The 21,881-nt window shown below is 39.4% G+C and overlaps 1 protein-coding gene across 1 annotated transcript in view; it reads left to right on the top strand.

Moving 5' to 3' along the window:
* Positions 1 to 21,881, top strand: part of AHRR (aryl hydrocarbon receptor repressor) — an 82,119-nt gene that overhangs the window by 23,783 nt on the left and 36,455 nt on the right. The window contains exon 3 of the mRNA XM_071448922.1: positions 1,804 to 1,985. Within this exon, the coding sequence (XP_071305023.1) occupies positions 1,804 to 1,985 (182 nt within the window). The remainder of the gene's footprint in view (positions 1 to 1,803; positions 1,986 to 21,881) is intronic.

Here is a 21,881-nt window from a genome sequence, read left to right as displayed (position 1 = left end):
GCCCTCCATAAATCAGACATCCTTTTGGTGTCATAGGATGGCTGAGTCTCAAGGTTTACTGCAAAAAATATTTAACTCAGAAAAAGTAAGAAACACTATTCCTTCTTTGTTGATTGCATTATTTGTTCTCATATTTCCTCTCCCTTATTTAGGAAAGTAGTTCATTTATCCCAATCAGCAAAATCTTCTCCATGTGTTTGGAAGCAACTTGTTTTATTGAAGAACCAATATATAAGTATTGGCAATTTTGAACCAAATAGCAGAAATTATGTATTTTCAGTGAAATTTAAAAAAATATTATTATTTCTAACTCAGTTTTTTTCTGTCCATTCTGTCCACTGATGCTGTTCTCTTGAAGTGAGGTTCTCAAAAGTAGCAATGAATTTTTCAGATCTGATTTGCTTTAAGAGATTTTCAGTTAGCAGCAGTCACAAGTACGAAACTGCTCTTCAAAAAACGGATCTTGTTTGTTGTTAATTCCTAAGCACAATTATTTTAGAATTACAACTGCAATGACAAATTAATACTGATGAAATTTAACACCTTAACCACCTTATGATTGAAAAATGCGGTAAATGTGTGTAGCATGAAAATGCAGTAGTTAAGTGTGACAAATAATTCATTTTTACTCTCATTGTCCAATGTCAGCTAGCTACTTAAGATTATGATCCTTGGATCCAGTGAGGTGAAAGTAGAAACTGCTAGCACAACTATCTATAGGCTTCTTACTTGCCATTCTTGAGTATCCATGTAGTTTATGGCTCCAGTGTCTCATAGCTCATGCCTGGATAATGCTCTTGACTACTGCTGGGTCCAGCAATAGCTGGCTACTGAAAGGAACAACCTTCTCAGCCTCCCACTCAGGTCTTCTTGCTTAATGGACAAGTCTGTGCTTCAGCACTGAGCACCCCCCACTGTCATGCTGGAAATAAGGTCCCCATTTCGTGTGCAAAAGCACCAGCTTTTTCCTTTACTCCCTCTTAAGAATATCTTACACCTTCTCTGGGAATATCAGTGGACATTCCTAAATTGAGGTTCTTCACTAGTGATGTATATCATCTTAACGAATTTCCACAACAGCTATTCTAGGTTCTCTAGTACTGTCCATTGCATAAGGGGAACACGAAATGGGGATGGACTTGCTTGGCCTAGAAAGCCGAGTAACTTTCATCTCTATGTTTTGTGAGGAATATCAATCTTCTCAAGAAACCAAATTCTTATCTTTGTTATTACTGATATAGGAAGGAAGGTAAACTGAGAATGTACACAGGAGTTTTGAGCTTGAGGAAAGAATCTCTCTTCACCTTGCCTTCCATACTTTTTACTCATGTCTAAAGACAGACTCTTTTTTTAATGATCTCCTGACCCACAGGTTAACTTTGAGTCATTAAATGGAGGGAACTAAGATGCTTTGAATTAATACAGTGGGTATTGAATGGGTTCATGCATTAGTCACAGTAATTTTCCCCTGCTGTTCTGCCCCTCATTTGTACAACAAAGATGAGAAATTGTTTTTCCTGGTATTGACTAGAACATGAACATAGTACCCATTTCCCTAAGGTGAGAGGTCCTGAGTAAAAGATACCAGTTCTTCACTTTTTGCCTGATACAAAAAGAGAAGACAAAGCCTGTGTCTTTGCACCATGGCAGATGCAGAATGGTAAATCTCTTTTTGTCAGAGGACAGAGACTTTAAAGATTTTCATAGAAACTAAGCAAAGTATTGCTGTTATCAATTAATTGCATTGAGCATCTCAGCCTCTGGAAGTAAAACAGGTAATTGAAAATGTGTTCTCCACCACAGAAGGCCTGCAGTTGGGAATGAAAAATCAAATCCTTCGAAGAGACACAGAGACCGTCTGAATGCAGAGCTGGACCACCTGGCCAGCCTCCTTCCTTTTCCCCCTGACATCGTATCGAAGCTGGACAAACTTTCTGTCCTGCGCCTCAGCGTCAGCTATCTCCGAGTCAAAAGTTTCTTTCAAGGTAGGTTTCCCTAGATCTCAGCATCCCGTTAAAAGTATCCCTCTGATTTATTGCTGCTTGGTACTGATCCTGAATAAAAGTAACAAATGATATTGTATTGATACAACAAGGGGGAAAAATGTATTATTGAACTTATTTTGTGCATGGGATGTTGCATTGGAAATTTCATTCATTTCCTCTTATGTAGTTTGTGTGTTTTTCACCAAATAGTGGAATAATGCCCATCTTTCATCAGCAGGATGATGAAAATGGGAAAACACAACTGGAAAATCACTAAACTGGGAAAGAAGTTTGGGGCAAATGTAATACCTGTTACAGTTTGAATTCTCTATTTGGTGCTGTTATTATGAAAGTTCAAAACTCCTGTTTAAGTACGATGTGAAAGTGAAGCAACTACTGTATTACCTATGTTTGCTGTATGCCAGGAGGAAATGGGTTCACTTGAAAAGCCAAAATGGTCACTGTCTTTCAGGACAAGAGAGATTCAAAGTTTAAAGTGCTGAATAAAGCTGTACTAGGCTACACTTCATTTGTACAGTTGTCTGGCATACCACAAAGGAAAAGCCAAATGTGCGTTTTGAGATGTGCATAAAAAGAATTCTTCCAAATTTGAAGATATTTTGAGTTTCTTCTGTTGCTGAGGAGTTCACAAGAGCAAAATCCAAGTGATTTAATAATGGAAATCCTCTCTAGAGTTGTTGTCAAAAAAAAGGAAAAAAACCCCATGTATGAAGGAGAATAGTTGACTAAAACTTATAGGTGGACTGCAGAGACAAACAGAAGTATTTTTATGGATGTTATTTTTCCTTTATTACTCTTTATTATTTCTACTCCTTATGATGATCTTTTATATATATATATATTTTTTGGATTTAATCAAAGAATAATATCTGTTGGTTGCCTTCTTGCTTTTATAATGCATTTTAGTATAAAAGAAATGCTAGCTTGAAGAGACTTTGCCAGGCTGCAGGGCATTTTATGACGCTGACATGAGATTACAAAGGGTGATATCACTGATAGCAGGAGCCTCCCATGTCAGCTGTGGCAGGTGTTGCCCAGCCTCCAGCATCCTGCAGTCGACAGAGTGCCTCTCTTACTCTTTAAACACATACCTGAGTGCTATGGCAACTACTTCTAAGTCTGACTTTCATTTCTCTTGCATTCACAAGCAATAATATCTCTTCAGCTGTCTTTGCTACTCTTCTGCCAGTTTCTAAGATCCATTGTCTCCTTTTCTTAAAGGGATGAGATAAAAGGAAAACAAGTAAAGCCAGGCTGCATTATGCTGAAATGTTCCCTGTTCCATGTTTTGAGAGATTTCATTTAATTTAATCCTCAAATTACCTAATTGAACACATAGTTTGTGTTCCCTTCATTCTTATTTTCAAATGTTTACATCACAAAATTAAGGTTACAGAAAGCATTGTTTATAGTAAAGGAAGGAAGCTACGTGCCATTTTAAGACAAGAGAGCAGGCTAGAACTTCAGAAGGGTGAAGTGGAGGAAAGGTGAGCTGTGGAAACTGAGCTGAGTGAGGAATGGTTGCAAATGTTTGGGTGAGGATAGAATCTGCTGCATCCCTCATGAACATCACAATCTACTTACTTGTAATTCTGGACAAAAAAGGGCAAAAAAGGCAGAATCTGTTTGTTTGACTTTTTTTTTTTAAGCAAAAATTTTAGGAGCAAGTCACCTAAAAGAGCAAACAAGCGTATTCATCCCAGTGTTTCAATTTTTGTTGTGATGAAAGAGGACAGAAGAGCACAAATGGATTGTTTGTGGCTTTTTAAATCAAAGGATGACACTAAACTGGGAGCTTATAAACATTCTGAGGACAGAGAACAGACCAGTGGCATACAGAGATGTTAGAAAATTGGATAAAAAAACGTATCTGGAAAAATGCCTTAGTAAATCTGTACTAATTCACTCAGGGAAAATTAATCCAAAGAAACTGATGTTCAATGGAAAAGACAAACCTGGAACAGACAACATAAAAACAATAACCAAAGAGGGACAGTGGTCAACAAGTTGTTCCATGCCTGTAATACGGTATGCTGACATAAACAAGAAAGCTAAGTGTGGATTTTGGTCTGTTTGCCCAGAGGCAGCATGTCACTACACAGGAAAGTTATAATCCCTCTCTGCATGAGACCAGCATGACTCCATCTGGAACAGAGCTTTCTGTTGTGGGCATCTCCTGGTCACAAGGGCATTAGTACATATTAAAGGGTTTGGAATAAACACAGGCAAGAAGTGACTATAAAGTTGCATGGGCAAAAAAAAAAAAAAAAAAATCAACAAACAAACAACCCCCAAAAAACTAAAGTTAGCTCAATTTATATTCTCCAGCTGTTTCTTTTCATAGAGGAAACAGCTAAGGAAAAGACAAGAAGGGAAGGAATTACTCAGGATATTGTAGAGTGGCACAGTGGAGGAACCAAGGAATGATGATGCCCAAGATGAAATCTGACTTGAATATCAAGCAAATCATATCTGTGATGAGTTCTGTTCCTATCCAATATTCCTAAAGTGGATGCAGTGGAGATTCAGTACATTCAATTTTGTAGTCTGCAACAGACAGTACTATGCATCATTTGTTTAAAAAAACTATTCTCTGAGTTTTGGGGAAGTTCAGCTTAAATTTCAGGTTTTTAAAGCATGCTTTTAAGAATATTGCTTGGCATTTAAAAAAATGAATGAGTAGTGCTACTCGACACATTAAGTTAAAATGTGACATTGTGTATTCAACCCATACCAGGTCAGCAATTCCCATGCCAATTGCAGTGGCACACCTTCAGCAATGCCTGAGGTTCCTGGACACACTCATTTCCTTACCACTAGGTGTCCTTTTAGTAGCTACTCTGCCATAGTCAGTGCACAGCACAAACGTGGTTATGAAGATCAAGAGCCAACTGGAGGGAGTAACCTCACCATATGGACCTCAAGTGTGAAAATGGTTGTGCAGAGAATTGGGTATTAGTGCATGGAGAACGTCCATCAGTCATTTATTCCCATTTTAGTGACCATTAGAGGTTAGCACCTTGAAGCATATGACCAGTTCATCTTACTTGACTGATTTAAGCAAAGGCCTGGTTCATTTAAAAAATTTAGACTTGGTTGTTGAGACAGATATTCCTAGGATTTAGTGTAAGTCATTGTGGTGAATTCCCTACCTCATTCTTAGAAATGTTTTCTTTTTGCTGTCTACTTATTTAAGATTCTCCATATCTCTGTTATCAGTTGGCAGAGGCTCTATTAATAGCCCTGCTCCCCCCAAGGTACAGGCATTCAGTCATTTTGCATTTTCCTGATAAGCTCTTCAAAATGGCCTGCAGCAAGAACCTTCCAACCTCACCGGATCTCGTGTATGAGACAGCTGGGTCTGAACCAGGGTTAGCTGATGACTGAGAGACATCAACTGCTGCAGGAAACTGTGACTGTCACTTGGCCCTGACAAAGACTTGCTTTGGGTGGGGCTCCTGTGAGCATGGAGCAGCACTCAGTGTCTGTGACCACTTGAGTTTGCTGGGCCTCTGTCTTGGATGTGTTCCATCTCGGTTAATTGTAGTCTGCCTTCCTTTACCACTCTTGACAACACATCCTTTAGTACTTCTCATTTCTCAGTTTTTCCACTGGTGGGGAAATGGTGGTCTTGCTCCGCTTCCAAACCAGCCCCATTTTGTTGGTTGTTTAACTTGTTCCCTTCCAGTACAGGTAATGATTTAGTAAATACATGTCAGAAGAATAGTCCCTTGTCCTTTTAACAGCTCAGGTCCTTTCTGAGAGAGAGATAATTTATGTTTCCCAGTCCTTGTAATGAAACCAGCTATGACAATTTACACCAACACGCTTACAACTAGGGCTATATCGTTCCTCATCTTTCACTTCTTAGTGTAACTAACCTTGTATCAATACTCAAATTCTACTCAAACTTTTCCCTCTACATCTCATTCAGTAATGTTAGACCTTTTAGCCATAAGCATTTTTGATAAATGATAGATAATGTTGAGTATAGTCTTAGATGGGAAATGTAGAGACCTCGATATGGATGAACATTTTAATTTCAAATCCTTTACTACATAATTTATATAAAGCATAATTTAATTCAATAGCTTGTTATTTTGCCCATCTGGACATTTTTTGCATACACACATATACATACTCAAAAACAGAGACATGCATGCAAGCAGAAAAGCAGTGCTTTCCTGACAATAATCTCCCTCCTGTATTATTTTGAATCTCTGTGTTTATTACAGACTTCAGTGCCTTCTCTGTATTTATTTACTTCCAGACTTCATTTGATTTTGAAAGCTAAAAATCGGATCGATTTATGGATGACTAAATATGGACTGTAGAGAGTCACAGATGAACTCTATGAATAAATATCTTTAAAGTTTCTGTAAGTTTCATATTTAAATTGCAATCTAGATCTTTGCAAAATTAGTGACAGTCAAGCATGGAGACATGTTGTTTGACCTGCCTTAGACTACAGTTATATATGGATTGTAAGCTGAATTACAGCAGAGTTTGAGAAATTTGTCTACAAATCTTAGTCTATGTGTTTGGTGTTCATCTGTTTCCATGCAGAATTAAAAATTTTAAGAAACCAGCCTGTAGTGAACCTGAGTAAAGAATAAGCTATGCCTTAACCTGAGGGTCATTGTCTAATATTTTTGCAAATCTGCAACATGGCTGATTTAATACCTTCCTTTGCAATCCCTAAAATCCAAACTGGAAGTCTCCTGCTTCAGTTTAAGCCCCCCTTCTGTAGAAAAAAATATTGTTTCCATTTCTCGTGGCACCTCAGCTTTTACAGCCAAGAAGGTGATCCTAGCAGATGGAAGCAAAAAGAGTCAATAAACACTGAACTTTTTTGCTTTCACTGTCTGTAGCTCCCCTTCTGCTGAGTAGCAGAAATCTATTTTCCCAACCTGTATGGTTAAAGGTCTTCCAGCAAGATTTTTATAACCTTCCCTTCCTTGCTACATCTGATACTATACATTGGCCTTACTCTTTCCCTTCTTATACATTTGTCCTCTATCTTATTCATTTTCAAAAGAGATTTTCTGTGAGCTTCCAGTCACTGAAGAACTCAGGATTTTGTTCAGGTCGTCTTTTCTTACCTTTCCCATTCTTCACTGCTACTGATGCAGTTTACACTTATGTCCTATATATTGATTTGCTGAGGAAACATCCAGTTTCTGTTTCCCTTAGATATGTGCCCTTAGATATGTGCCCCAGGTGTACTGAAGTCTCCTTCCTGTCGGTCTTCTGTCTTCCAATGCTGTGGCTTGGATTGCTGCTGCTGCTACAAGAACCACTAATTCCAGTATTTCCCAGTCACTTTCACCAAGCTGCTGCATCTCCTTCTAACCCATTTTTCCCCTTCAATTAAACCTTGTATAGACATATATACACACACACACACACACACACACACAGAGAGACACGCACACACACACACACACACATATATATATATATATATATATATATATACACATATACATATATATACAGATTTTTTTTTTGGTCTTTTATTTTTTCCCCTTTTCTGACAGGGTAGCACACGCTGACTGTGTGGTTTCTGTCTTTCTTCTGATTTAGCATTTATGTTAGTGGGTCATTTCCTTTTACTCATCTATGTGTTTGGTGTGATCCAGTTCCCATCAAAATTTATCTTTAATGGAAATTGAATTTATCCCTTTTAAGAAGAAAACAGCAAAGGATTCCTCCCAGCTGGCCTGATTTTCAGTATCCCCAATTACTTGCAGTGTGTTCCAGCTTTGTTCTTCTCCTACACTGTCCATGGCTGTTACTCTCCTAGGTCAGAAGCATATTACTGTGACTGAGATTGCTCAGGTTCATTCCTTAGACCCTTTATGCTATTATTTATTGTAATATTTAAATATTTAGTGCTGCAGCCCCCACTGCAGACTTGTTTCTGGTGTGACATGCATGACACTTCAGCAACTCAGAAATTTAAGGTTTTAAAACCTGAGATGGGTAAAGAAGCATGGAGTGATCTTGCTTTTAGTGCATAATCTGCAATGTAATGCTACTCAGCAGTGCTTTTGGAGTGCTGCTTACCCAAACCAAAACTCCTGGTCTGAGGTTCCAAGGTTCCTCTGCAGTGCATGAACTGTGGTTCTCAGGCATCTCTTTCTACCCCACCATCTCTTCCTAACAATTCTGTTTTCCCAGAGTTTTCTTTTCAAACTCTCAATAATTTTTTTTTCCTGGAATGACAAATTTTGCTTCTTTGGTATAAATATGTTTTTTAGATTTTACTTTACATAAGCATGGCAAATTTTTCCACAAGAAGATTCAACTGATCCTTAAACTAAGTTCATATGGCTGAGCTTACTATTACAGTTATGGCCTATATTGGAACCATTTCCATGGGAAAAATTAATCTTTCATTTGTAAGCCAGTTTCAGTAGCCTGAAGCTTTCCCTTAAATTTAAAATCATAGTGAATCACAGATTCACAGATGGGTTGAAGATGCAAGGAACCTCTGGAGATCACTTGATCCAAGCCCCCTGCTCAAGCAAGGTCTCTGAGAACCAGTTTCCCAGGACCATGTCCAGATGGCTTTTGAATATCTTCAAGCATGGAGAGTCCACAGTGTCCTTGGGCAACCTCAGCCAATGCTTGGTCACCCTGACAGTGAAGATGTGTTTCCTGATGTTCAAAGAGAACCTCCTGTGCTTGACTTTGTACTCGTTTAGTCTGATCCTGTCACTGAACACTTCTGAAAAGAACCTTGCTGTTCTTTCCACCCTTCCTTTAGGTGTTTATACACTCTGATGAGATCCACCCTGAGCTTTCCCTTCTCCAGGCTGAAAAGTTCCAGCTCTCTCACTCTCTCAGCCTTTCCTCATAGGAGAAGTGCTTTAGTCTCCATCATTTTTGTGTCCTTTCACTAGACTCTCTCCAGGTCCTTCATGATGGATATATTTAGAACAGATATAGGAAAAATAAAATAATAAAAAATCTGAAATAGCAATAACTATTATAAGAAAGATTCATAAGAACAGGATAAGATGCCTAAACCAACAACAACAACAAGAAGGAGGAAATGATGCCTCATTATTCCAACTCTTCATTTCCACCTATCTTTTCTTGGTATGACACATATATTGATTTCCATTATGTAAATAATTAGAGGCTTTCACAATTTCCTCAAACTTCTTTTTTTTTAAATGAAACCTGTACTTTGAGACACAAATCAAGGATTCAGTTTGTGTTCCTCTGATTAGCTAGGGTTGAAGCTTGTTCCTTGAGTCAAGAACTCCCCAATATATCTGAGTTTTTTAACAATTAGAAGTTTGGTTTTTAAAGACATTTTCTACTGAGTTAGAACATTCCCAGTCCTGTCCTCTTAAACGGAATGTCTGAATGATTTTTTTTTTTTGAACACATAAAAAATGTCTCTAGCATATATATTGCTGTACTCCATGGTTTAGCTTAATTAGATTGTAAGCATTTGGGTAGTTTAGGTTTCTTAGGACAGCATATTCAATGGCTTGTACTGAAAAGAAACATTCATTGTCAGAGTGGGTAACAGGTAAGGTTATTCCTGTGGCTGTGTTGAACTGCCGTATTCAAATTGCATCAATATTTGGAGTGTTTTGGCCAAAAATGAACTGTTCATGAAAGAAATATTTTCCACTCTCTACTGCTCTCTAATTTTACCATCTTTTTAGCAATACAGCAACTGGAAAAACTGAGAAAACTGTTCTTCTGCATAAGTGGTATATTAGTAAATCATTGAAGGAAGACCTACTATCTGCAAATCATTGTCTAATCAAGTGCTAAAATACTACATCAGTGACATTTTAGTAGAAGTGCCAAGACTTTAGGCAGGATAGCTGCATTCATCCATCTCTGAGATCTGGCAGGATTTCTTTCTAGAGAAGCCACTGCAAATTGAATCTCCTTCACATTACCAATTTCCAAACATTATTTTGACTAGATTTTTTAATATATTTAATTGCCAGGGAGACCATTTTATTGGGACACATTGCTTATACTAATGGGCCAATATTTTCTCTTCCCTTTGTTTCCTGGGAACATCATTCATTCCATGTGACAAATAACTGAGGCTGTTTTGTACTACAGGTCCCCTTGCATAACCTGGAGATCTCTCTGTCCTTGGAAGGCCTTTGCTGACTCTTGGAGGAGAACTGTGTCTGCTCTTACTGCCCTGTTGTAAGAGGGTGTACCTCCTTCTCCTGGCTAGATTTCTCTTTAGTTTCCTACAAACAAGACGGGTTTTGTAGGATGAGTGTTGATTTACAAGCAGGATTTACTTCAGAATGAACCTATTTTCAGGAAGAACAAGACAAATTTAAATTGCTTGAATTCCCATAACCTTTGAAGATCAAGGGAATCCATCTGTGCAACACTACATTCAGTGTCATGTTCTGAGACTGGCTCTAAATTCAATACTTATGTTTTTGTGTAGTGGCAAATGAAGGATCTTAGTTTCAGTTATAAATAAGTTTCAGATATTTTCTGGTGCTTCTTGGTGCTTGTGTCATGTGCTGTGGGTTGTTTATGTTACCAGAGCTATTACAAACTCAGAGCTATTAGACTGATTTAGTCACCTGCACAAGAAAGGCAGGACTACACGGATTTTATGCTGTCCTTGGGAAATACATCATCATTAGGATTCTTCTTGCAGAATTTGCTCTTGTAATTCTGGATCTGTATCTCCTATAACTTCTCTATTGCTGGATGCCATCCCTGTAGGCTTCAATGTTTCTCTTGCTATTATCAAGACTGATTAGAAAAAACAGGGAGCTGGAAATGACAAGTGACATGAGGGGAATCTTTGTTAGATTTCTCCTGAGGGCATTTGGCTCTGGGAGAGTTCCACTGTTTCTACCAGCAATAGAAGTACACTCAGAAGCAGACACATGGTCAGCCACATACATGATGTCTGATTTTATAGGTGTTCCCACAAACCACAGCTTCTACATTGCTCCAGTGCTAGGGGAAGTCCCCAAAATACTGTGAGCCATTGAGTGTGGGTCTTCACCTTTCTCCAACTTGCTCAGTCATTTTTAACCATTTTGATTTGGTAGGCTTTTATGCTCAGTGCATTTGCTTAACTCACACTGTGCATCTCATGTTGCATAGATGTAAATGAATGTGGCAAGGATGTGTAAATAAATGTCTTAAATGCAAGTGGCAAGGAAAAATCTGGGTACATCTAATCCAGGAGACTGATATACACACTGTATTTTGCATTCAGTGATGTTCATCTTGCTTGTGCGCTGTGCTTGCTTAATCCCTGCTCTGCAGCTAAGGCCCTTCTTGGCCCAGCCTGGTACCAGCTGTTGAAGTACTTTCACAGCCCTGCATGGCTCAAATTCCATTATCCTGAGCTACAAGTAATGGATTTCATTGATCTAATTCTCTTGAGTTAAATTCTGTTTAGATCTTGCTTGGAGACTGAGGAAAAACTTGGAGTTTAGTTCCACTGTAACCCATGTTTTCCTTGGATATGGAAACAAGACTGGTTTTCATCACAAGAAAAATGGCATTTGACTTCAGAACTTGCTAGCAATTTCAGTGATTGTAGAAGACACTAGCAATAGTTTTGTCCTTATCACTTATGCAATGGATGGGAAGGAAAGCATTCCCTCAGGCATGAACTTTGGCTTGGTTTACACTTGTTCTCAGCTTCATGAGTGATTACCATCTCTGAGAGGAAGTGTGTATCTTTACTGTCAAGAAAATGATCTATTTTGTTTCTCATTTTAAACACAGATATGTTATAAAGGAAAGACAATACCTCTTATCCAACAGAACAAGGAATTTAGTTTGGCATATTGTAATTGCATAGGACTTTGAAGACAAAGAAGACAAATAGATTTCAGCTAGTGAATAGTGTGGGAGATTGTCCTCCTCGCTTCCCTTCTAACTTTCCTAATGCTGACTTTAGGGCTACAGCACATAGTAAAGCTCTGCCGAGAACTCTGATACAATGAGGATCACAAAATCACAGAATCATTTAGTTTGGAAAACACCTCCAAGGTCATCAGGTGTAGCAGACTCCATAGAGCTTGGGAAAGCTCCATGGAGGATTGAGACTTAACAGTAGGAACTGCTGAGTCATGGTGAGACAGCAAAATAAGCTCCTGTCTGTGACCCCCTGCCCCTTAGCCTTATCTTTGTAACCTCATAGGCCATTCTCGCTAACCCTTACTATTGGACAAGTTTGGATCCCCCTATACCCTATAAAAAGGGGCTGGTTTAGCCCATTCAACAAAAGAAGAGCTGTCGCTGGACCCTTCACAGTCTCCCCAATAAACCATCACTGTGGAACCCCCAGAACTTCTCCTTCTCCTCTCTCGCATCTGCTTCAGCCTCAGACAAGGGCACCCTAGCAAGCAAGCAAAGAGCTGAGATGCTAAGAGAGCTGATAATCACAAAAGAGCTGACAATCACCAAGCTTGCTAAAGGGTAGCCCTCGGCGATGGCCACGAGCTAACTGGGCATTCGGGCACTCTGTCTCCCAGAGGGACTGGGCTCCCGGACCATCCTTGCATCGCTCGATAATAAGGCCAAGATCGAGGCTTTATTATAATCAGGGCCAGCCTTTGACTGATGACCACCTTGTCAACTAGACCATGGCACTAAGTGCCACATCCAGTCTTTTCTTGAACACCTCCAGGGGCTGTGACTCCACCACCTCCCTGGGCAGCCCATTCCAATACTTAACGATCCTTTAGTGAAGAAGTTCTTCCTAATGTCCAACCTGAACCACCCTAAGTGCAGCTTAAGACTGTCCTCTCATTGTGCTGATTGCCTGTGAGGAGAGGCTGACCCACACCTGGCTACACTCTCCTTTCAGGTGGTTCTAGAGAGATAAGGTCCCCCCTGAGCCATATAAAATATGAGTAGGGGGCTGGTTACTGCAAAGCCTGCCTCACTTGGCTATGTGATAGTCCTACAGTTTGGCTCAGTGGATCACTCTGAAGGACTTGTCTTAATTTAATTGTGTTTGGTTTAGTGTCTTTTTTATTTCATTACATAGAAAGTCCCATGTGACTAACACAGATGCTTCTCTTCTCTATCTAATGCAACTGTAACATATTAGTCAGTGCTCTGACAGTTCCCCACCAAAAAATAAAATGCAAGTTTTTTAGGTGAGGCACAGCAGATTTCCCTTTAAAAGTCCAGTTTTAATTTCATTACACTTTTTGGTGCAATACTGTAGATAATATAACTGACAAATTTTCTAAAATCTTGACATTGAGAAGAAGCAGAATGCATATCAGCAAACTTAGATGCTCAGTAAGAGAAGTTACAAGCAGACTTTAGAACTTCTTTTAAAGAAGCTCATCATTACTTTTTTGAAAGTGTGATGCTATACAACAGTTTTGCCAAAGTATGTATCTTATGAACTTACCATGCCCCTAAAAGTCTCTTGAAATCCCCTCAATGCATTTCCTCTTTATATCTGCATGGAATATATGAAGTTGAAGGTACATAGGAAGTAAATATTTGTTATAATAAGAAAATGTCCACTATTCCCATTTACTCTGAACCTGCAATTTAAATTGGCCATTTACATATTGGAAACAGCTGAAAGAAGAGGACTGAAAACAAGCAAAGATCAGATCTAAATCAAAACACAACACATTTTAAGGTTTTGGGTTTTTTTCTGGTCCATTGACAACTTCATAACCACTTTACTAATTGTATACAGGCAAAACATGTCACCTTATAGTAGTCTTATCTATTCCCCTGACTATTTCAATATCTGTGCAGAAAATGCTATCTTCTGTATGTTGGTATTATGTTGATATCAGTGCCAGTGAAAACCTGTCACAAACCCTCTATATTTTGTTCCAAATAATTTATTTAACCGGTGTTGTGCCATCAAACAACCCCTACAAACCTTGCATGGGAAAATGGCACAATAAATAATGCTCTATGAAAGCATTTCTTGAGAGGATAAATAATTCACCCTAAATAATGTATCTTGACCTGGTGAATGTAAGGATTTATGTGGAGAATATTCTAATATGTTATTATAAGGACCATAACAGTATATGGAGAAAAATGAAATTGTATTTCTTCCTTCCATGCTTTTTCTACACTGCATCTACACTGTGGCATACAGGAAAAGGCTGTACATCTCACAGCAAGTAATATTTGCAAGAGGAAATTAGCAATGTTTGAAATGAATAATTTTTAGAGGTGCAGTCATGCCAGGTGCAGAATGTTCTCAAATTACAATGGGTTATAGAGGTTTTGATTGTTTTCAGCACTTCTTCAGGACCACCAGAACTGTATTAAACCCTAGCAATGTAGGGTTTAATGTACGTCCCCTCTAAGGGAAGAGCTCTTTCTTCTGAGCCAAACATACTCAGTAACACGTCAGAGAGTCTGAAGATATTGCACATTGCAACATACATTCTTCATTTTTATTGATGCTAGCAAGCACTTTAGAAATTTTTAATAAGTCTGGCAGTAAGTTAGTGCCATATCATTTCAGGACAGTGATGCACCCTACATTTGTTGCTGCCAACTTGTGGTTAGGAAAGCAGAGACAATGTCAGTTTGAAGGTTACTTTGCCATCATACCTTAAAAGTATCATGGTAGCAGCTGATAGTGTCTTTAAAACCAGTAGGGTGGCTAAGATTGTCAGCCCTGTAAGCATGAGCTGGGAGAAGAGTTCAGTTTCTAGACAGAAGATGTGCCCCTTGCAGCAACACTTAGTGCAGGGACACCAAGTTCCAAGAGGTCATTTGGAAAAGAGGAATTTATTTATCTTGTATTTATCTAGTCAAGTCAAGTCACAATCTCCACACAGGGGTCAGCTTGCTTACTTTAGATGCCGTAGCCTCAGCAGATATTCTGTCTTCTGACTCTCTGAAGATTCTGTTCAACTAGTGCAGTTTTTCCAGCCAGAGAAAAGCTGCAAACTACAGTGTTGTGACTCTTCATCACTCTTGCCAAGTGCCAATACAACAGCATGTGAAAAACATGTTGGGGAAGACTTTGAAGCTGTAGATTCCTGTGCCCTGAGCTGCCTGTATTGGAGACTGGGAAATGTAACAGAAAGTTTCCAAGAAAAGAGGACATTGAGAAACTTAATCTCCTTTCCACTGAGGCAATTTGCCAGGAAAGACCTACTGTAGGCAAAATTTGGGTAAAAAGCCTCTTCTCAGAAAACAACAAGTTTGGTTGGGGAGGAAACATAAAGACAACTGGTCATGTCCTTAATTCCTTATTATGTTTTGCTTAACCTTGGCATTAGTGGAGTAATACAAGCCAGGCTTTCAAAATCTGCCCCAGTGTTTAAAAAACACATTGCCTGAAGTTAAATGTATTTTTCAGAGTCATAACAAAAATACCATTGAAAAGGTTAAAGCCTGGGAGGTGGGAAGTCACACCATCACCACACCAATAATTTGGCTGGAGAATGTTTTCCGCTAGTTAAATTGGGGACCAACTGACCATATTACAGCCAGATTAGCAGTGGTGAAGGCTGCTGGAGGGAATGAACACTCAAAAGTTAACTTAGATTTATATGGAGATAATATGATACATATGAACAATTTGGGGGACTTTATCAGTGTACTTTCATGTTAAGTTTTAATTAAATCTGCCAATTTTCTTTTTTCTTTTTATTTTTGCTGTTTAACTTGGTGACTTCCCTTCCACCTCTTTTTCTCTAGCAACCTTTTTAGTGATAATCCCCCCAACTTCTTTGTAAAATTTTCTCTTTTGCATCTTCCTCTTCTGTAGATTTTCTTGTTTTCTCCATATAGGTTTTTCCCCCTTGTCTTTTCCCATTTTCCCTTTTTTTCTGTATTCCTTGCTCAGCTCCTAAAAACATTTGGTTACATCTGCTGTCTGCCGGTTCAGAACTGGATCTCGATCTCTCCTCTCCAGTAACTGGCTTGGGTGGGAAAGCAATGATGTCCTTTTTTTTTGCAACAAGACATTGTTCTAGTCTCCTATTGGGTGAAAGCAGGACCAGGCAAACCTCTTTTCCATTCTCCTCCATGAGGGCCTTTTGCCCTAAGAGATCTGGGTGTGGTGAGCTCAGATAGCTTGCTGATGCTTTCATTGCATGGGCCACAGGGAGGGGATGTACCTTTCATTCCCTCCCCTACAAAGAGCCCTACCACAGCGTCAAGATGATGAGAATCACTGAAGCAGAGGGATGAGCCTTAGGGCAGGAGGGGGGAATAAATAATGGCTTGTTGTCAACCCTCCCTTCTGCATTAGGCTGCCAGATGATTGCTTATTCCTTGCTCCCACCCACACGCTTCATGCCACCACCAGCATTTTTGGTCCTTTGTGGCTGAGGTTGTGGGCTAGTCAGCTGATGAGTCAGCTCCTGTAACCAGTGCTTTTCCAGCTCCACATGGCAGGGATAGCTTGGGCGGAAGAGTTTCAGCCAGCACTCTCTGCATGGAAGATGGGGGCTGCTTGGGCACGTCAATTGGCTTATTTATAATTTCACCATTCTGCAAATAAAGGGCAGGTTTCCAGGGGTGTGCAATTCATCTCCTCTTGTTGTCTTTGCATATGCTCTGATGCAGGAAGTTTTGGAGCTACACCCTGTATACCATCTGTTAGTACAGGAGCGTGGAGTGAATGGGAAATTCAAACTTTGAATAGGTCAGGAAATTCAAAGTTTAGTTCTCATAGCAATTAGCTGCATGTTGGCCTCAGATGGTACTGTAGCTCATCGGGTTAATGCACAAAATGAATCTTGCGCCACAGCTGAGCTCCTGCGCCGCAGCTGAACTTGGCACTGGGACCGAGTGGGAGAAGAGAGGATCAGAGCTCTGAAATACCTTTGTGCCTCCTCAATGCTGGGCAGGCCTGGGCCTCTTTAGTGCTTCCCAGGGGTCAGAACACCCTCCGGGAGTGGCGCATGCAGCCTCTCGCAGCTCTTGTCAACTGGGGAACATCTGGCCAATGGAAAATGCAGCAGGCAGAAGAATGTTCCAGCTGCCCCGTTCCCAGCCTGCCCCATCCTGCCTTGACTCCATCAACTCCCAGCTCTGTTGCCGTGGCTGGAGCGCAATCATTAGGTACTCCAGCTCCTTCCCTCATTCTCCACACCAGGCAAAGGCCATGCTGTGCTGGGACAGGCTGTATGAACCACCACATGTGCAAGGCTCAGCCACAGCTAGTGACTAAACCACTAAACAATTGGTTTTAAACTAATTTCTACAGCTGCACGATTTGCTGTCCTTCTCAGCCTGCCTAGTACAAGCATATTTCCAGGCATCCTTCAGTGGTTCTGACCAAGCTAGACCTTAATTTACATTGCAGTAGCAAAACACTCTTTTCCTATTCTTCCAGAAAAATCTGGCCATTTTCAAGTATGTACAGTATGTTGGGGCAGAAGGAGGATGGTGAGGGTAGAAGTAATTTTGTGAGTAAGCTTGCTGTAATTTTTATAACCAAGTTACTCAGGAAGCCTTAGGTTTGAGTCTAATAACTGCAATTTGTCACAGTACTTAAACCTATTTCTAATGAAAGAATACCTCTTAGTAGCTATTTAAAGTCAATTTATTAATTGAAAATGATTTATGGTACACTAATCTGAAATGGTTTGATTTTGGATTATTAGTTGAGGTATCAGTGAACTCTATTATGTTTCTCTGGATAATTTTCAGATTAAATAAAATCCTCAACAAAGATAAATTTCTCTGGATATTTTTCAGATTAAATAAAGTCCTCCACAAAAGGACTAAAAAAATAACATATAGGCATATTTGCAGCTAATCCAAATTACTGGAGGCATGTTCTCTTATATGTACAGATCATTCAACTATCAGGTGCAAGATATTAGGAGCTGTGGAGGGAGTGAGGAAAGTTTGTGGTTATTATTTGGAAGTTGGCACATGAGAAGTCATTGTTTATCCTGATTTCACTGTACTAAATTACTGACTAGTTCTTCCTCTAGAATTGCAGATCCAGTGGGACTTAGACACATGCATTAGCTGCCTGCTTGCATCTCCTTAGAAAATGGAACAATTGACCACATTGTCTTTGAGTAGGAGATGTCCTATTTTTGAAAAAAGATTAGAGATATTTTGCTTTCATATAATAGGTGTTATAAAAAGGACTTTCAGAAGGGCAAGATTTTTTAGGTACCCGCTCTGTGGCCAGACTGGCACGCAGAACAGAGCTGAGCAGAAGTATTCTAGCAGCTGTTTACCCTCAAATGCCCATACATCAAGTCATTCCTGCAGTTAGCAAGCATTTCTTTGCCAGCTGTCTCCAGAACAGTGTAATTTGTTTGTATAGGTAAGGCAGCTCAACAGCATTCTCATGTATCTCTTTCCATAGATAGAAAGGAAAAATTTCCATGTTAATTAAATACTTGCATTAGTATCCAGTGCTGTTTTTCTAGATAAACTTCTTGTGCTTCAGTGAAAGTTCATAAGCAGGGAAAAGTCTGTTTAGGCAAGAGTTGATCCTGTATATTTTTCATTTCCATGGGAAGTTGTTGCAGTGATAAATGAATGGGCACAAATCAATAACATAAGACTAAAGGTAACATCTTCAGAAGTCTCAGAACTCTTTGAAAGTGTGATTTATCTTCAAAAATGCCTGCAGCTTCGCCTGCAGTGGTACTGTTAGAGATCACTCTAGAGGCTGTCAACCCCCTCCCTTTATAAGCTGGTGTCTCTGCCTCATCACCTACACCAAATTTTGACTGGGCTGAGAAGCTGCAGTGATGCTCAGCACCTGAGGTTAAGCCTGCCTCTATGATGTGAGTGCACTGGGCTCTGACGGTGAGGCCCACCAGCAGTAAAGTCACAATTCTCTGTCCAGCTTCCAACCTAATTCCACTCCATAAATACAGGCCAGACCTGGAGCAGAGATAAGGCCAATTTTCAGATGTCATCAATTTCATATCAAAGCTGCGTTGGGACATTATTTCTGTCAATGAGAAACTGCTATGCAGATGGGAGAGGGCCTGTCCCACTGCTGGGTGAAGATACACATCACAAGCCTACACTTTAGGCTTGAAGATACAAGCCTAAAGCATAAAATGCCCTTGTTTTGGATGAAGCCAAGGGTACTTAGCCTGTGGCTGCATCTCCAGAATTCCTGAAACTGTCTGTAGCATGTATGGGCACACCTCAACAAGTTTTCACCTGTTTAGTGTGCCTAATAATAGCAATGAACTTGCAGGACAGTGCAAACTGCATCCCACACTGTGAGTCCTCAACAGGCTTAGTGCTGTGCCCTCATTCCTATTGTTACTTTATTTAAGCTGGATTATAAAACTGGTTAGGGCAAGCCTGTTTGTGCTGCTATTAAATGAAATGTGTCTGCGCACTAATCCTCACAAAATATCAATGAGCAATATAGCCACCATAATTTTTTTTTAATTGTAGGCTTCAAAGTAATTTAAAAGCTTTTGAAAACTTTATTTCAGGTAATTAGTGCAAATAATTAATGATGAAACAACAACGGTTGCTTTCATGGTGTTAACTGCTTGTGAAAATAGGCCAAACCCCCCATTCATTGGGTAGAGTTGACTTACCATAAGAGGAAAAATATTTTTAACTTTTTTCTTTAAATTCCCCACTGCCTCTTATTACCCAAAGTCATTCTAGCCACCACCTGCAAGGCATGTCCATACAACAGATCACTATATTGGTAATTTGTGGGATACTTGGCTAAAATAAAGTAGACTTTTCTGACCTAGGAACAAGCTCTGACTGAAATTTATTGTAATTTCATCATATTCCTTCAGAGTCAATTCATAAGCCTGTTTCCTGGTTTACAATTTCCATATCATTGTGTTTCTCACAGGGTAATGTTTAATTCAGGGCAATCGTATTTGTTGTTTATTGAATCTAATGTTTGTTTGACTGTTTACCATGATTTTAAGATATCTTAATTAGCAAAATTCTCAGTAGCACCTGTTTGACAAAAATGGACCTTTAACAGAATAGAAAGGAAGAGGCTAACTAAATATTTGCAAAAGGTGCCAGTATCATTTAAAAAAACTGTAGAGCCATTTAGCTTAAATTTTTATTTTAATTCTACTCAGGCAACAACATTCCATCCAGATAAAAGTTGAAGCTATATGTTTCTTCCCTGATCAAACTGAAATAAAACAGTCCCACAGCACATTTGGGGGGAATCCCATATGATAATACACGTGTGCCTTGTATCTGTGAGTGCTGAAAGGATGAGCTGCCTCTTTAAAGAGCTTCCGTGAACCTGTACTGTAGTAAGCTCTGGTAGGCGAGGGGTTGCGTGACTGCAGCAGACTCATTTGTGACCTCAGAAAAGTGGTTATGAAAGTGATCTCTTGATCAGAGGAATAGAGCTCTGCTGCCTGCCAGACCAGCAATGCAGAAATGAGCCTCCTCCCTGCAAATCTGCCCCGGCAGGAGAAAAAGCATTCCTTTTTTGGATGCAGCGTAATGATTCCTCTGAAAAATTCTTGGGCTTAAAACAAAGTGTGCTCTAGAGTATACACTGCCTCCAGTTAAATTTCACATTTTTTTAAAACATGCAAGATCATCTTTGCTTTTTGCAATTTGTAGTTTTCGCTTTCTTCCTCAAACCTATTCCTATTTTCCTTAGTGTAGAGCGAGTAAGTCTTGTTTCAGTGGTTATTGGACTGACTCTGGCAGTAAACCACAGTGTATATCCAATGGAGATCATACTGTAACTGGGGAAAATGCAATAGAAATGAATGTTTATGTCACATGATGAGTATAAAGCAGATCTGATGAATCAGTAGGTAAGAAATCGTTGGTTTTCATCCAGAGACCTGAGACAGAATAAGAAGCCCTAAAAGTAATATATGTATCATAGTTCTCCTTATACACACTTTTCACCTGGCATTGATCACTCAGTGAAAGCTGCAATTGGCTATTACTGCCTAGAAAGTTGAAGGCATAATCCTATATGTTTCATGAATGAGATACAAGATTCCTGTCCTTATCCCATAAGGAATACTCATTATTTCTTTGGTAGCTTGCTATGAGTCAAGGCAGCAGGCACCTTTGTAGGAGTCAGACTTGCCTGTTCAAGTCAATGACACATACAAAAGAGTTGAAACTGGAGAAAAGGTTATATTTTATTAGCTAGGACTTTGTTTCTGAAATACAGAACATTGGTTTTCCTTATCTTTGAATGGGACAAGTCTGATAAGAACTCTGTGCCCGCCTTGTAATTTTATCACTATATCGAAGTATTCTCTGGTTTTAAAAATTAAAAAGCAAATCAAAGCAGAGAGAAAATTCACAATCTTAGAGTCTTTAAATGTCACCTTTCCTGCCTTTTATAAAGACAGATTTTTTAGTATGCTCAGAAAATTTGAAGGTCCTAATTCTGGCTGTTTCTAATTCTGTCCCATTCTGGGACCATGGCACTTTTAAGAAACTTAATTTCTCTGGTGCTGAAAGGGAGAGAAAATGCAAGTCCACTCCTGGTCTGTTTAGGGTCTTTGGCATCTGCTTGGGATCTTTTCCTGAGTATGGAACATGGCTGTCAGGAAAGGCAAAGCAAAACCTTTGTGAGGAAGTGAAAAATAAAGGTTATTGTAGTAGTTGAATACATCATGTGCATGCATTTTATACTTCTGCAGAAGATTCCTGTTCTGCAAAGGAATTTATTTTTGGACAAACCATAGTGTCTTCTCTGCAGGACCCCTGTCTTACGAGGGATTCCAGTTGGGAACAACATCCATCTGTTTGGGTAGCTTCATTGAATGTATGCATTCAAAAACTAGCAGGACTAGTTTTTTGAATGCATACATTAAAATATTAAGGTGGATAAAAACACATTTAAGAGATCCAGGAGTTGTACATTATGAGTTTAGGCTTCTGGCAGTTCTGTTGTCAGATAGTTCTTAATTTTGAGCTTTTAGG

The sequence above is a fragment of the Agelaius tricolor genome, unplaced genomic scaffold (assembly GCF_023055355.1).
Source record: "Agelaius tricolor isolate 1412-34295 unplaced genomic scaffold, bAgeTri1.0.p SCAF_2, whole genome shotgun sequence".
NCBI classification, from domain to species: domain Eukaryota; kingdom Metazoa; phylum Chordata; class Aves; order Passeriformes; family Icteridae; genus Agelaius; species Agelaius tricolor.
The sequence above is the reverse complement of the archived record's forward strand: the minus strand, read 5'-3'. Positions and strand labels throughout refer to the sequence as shown.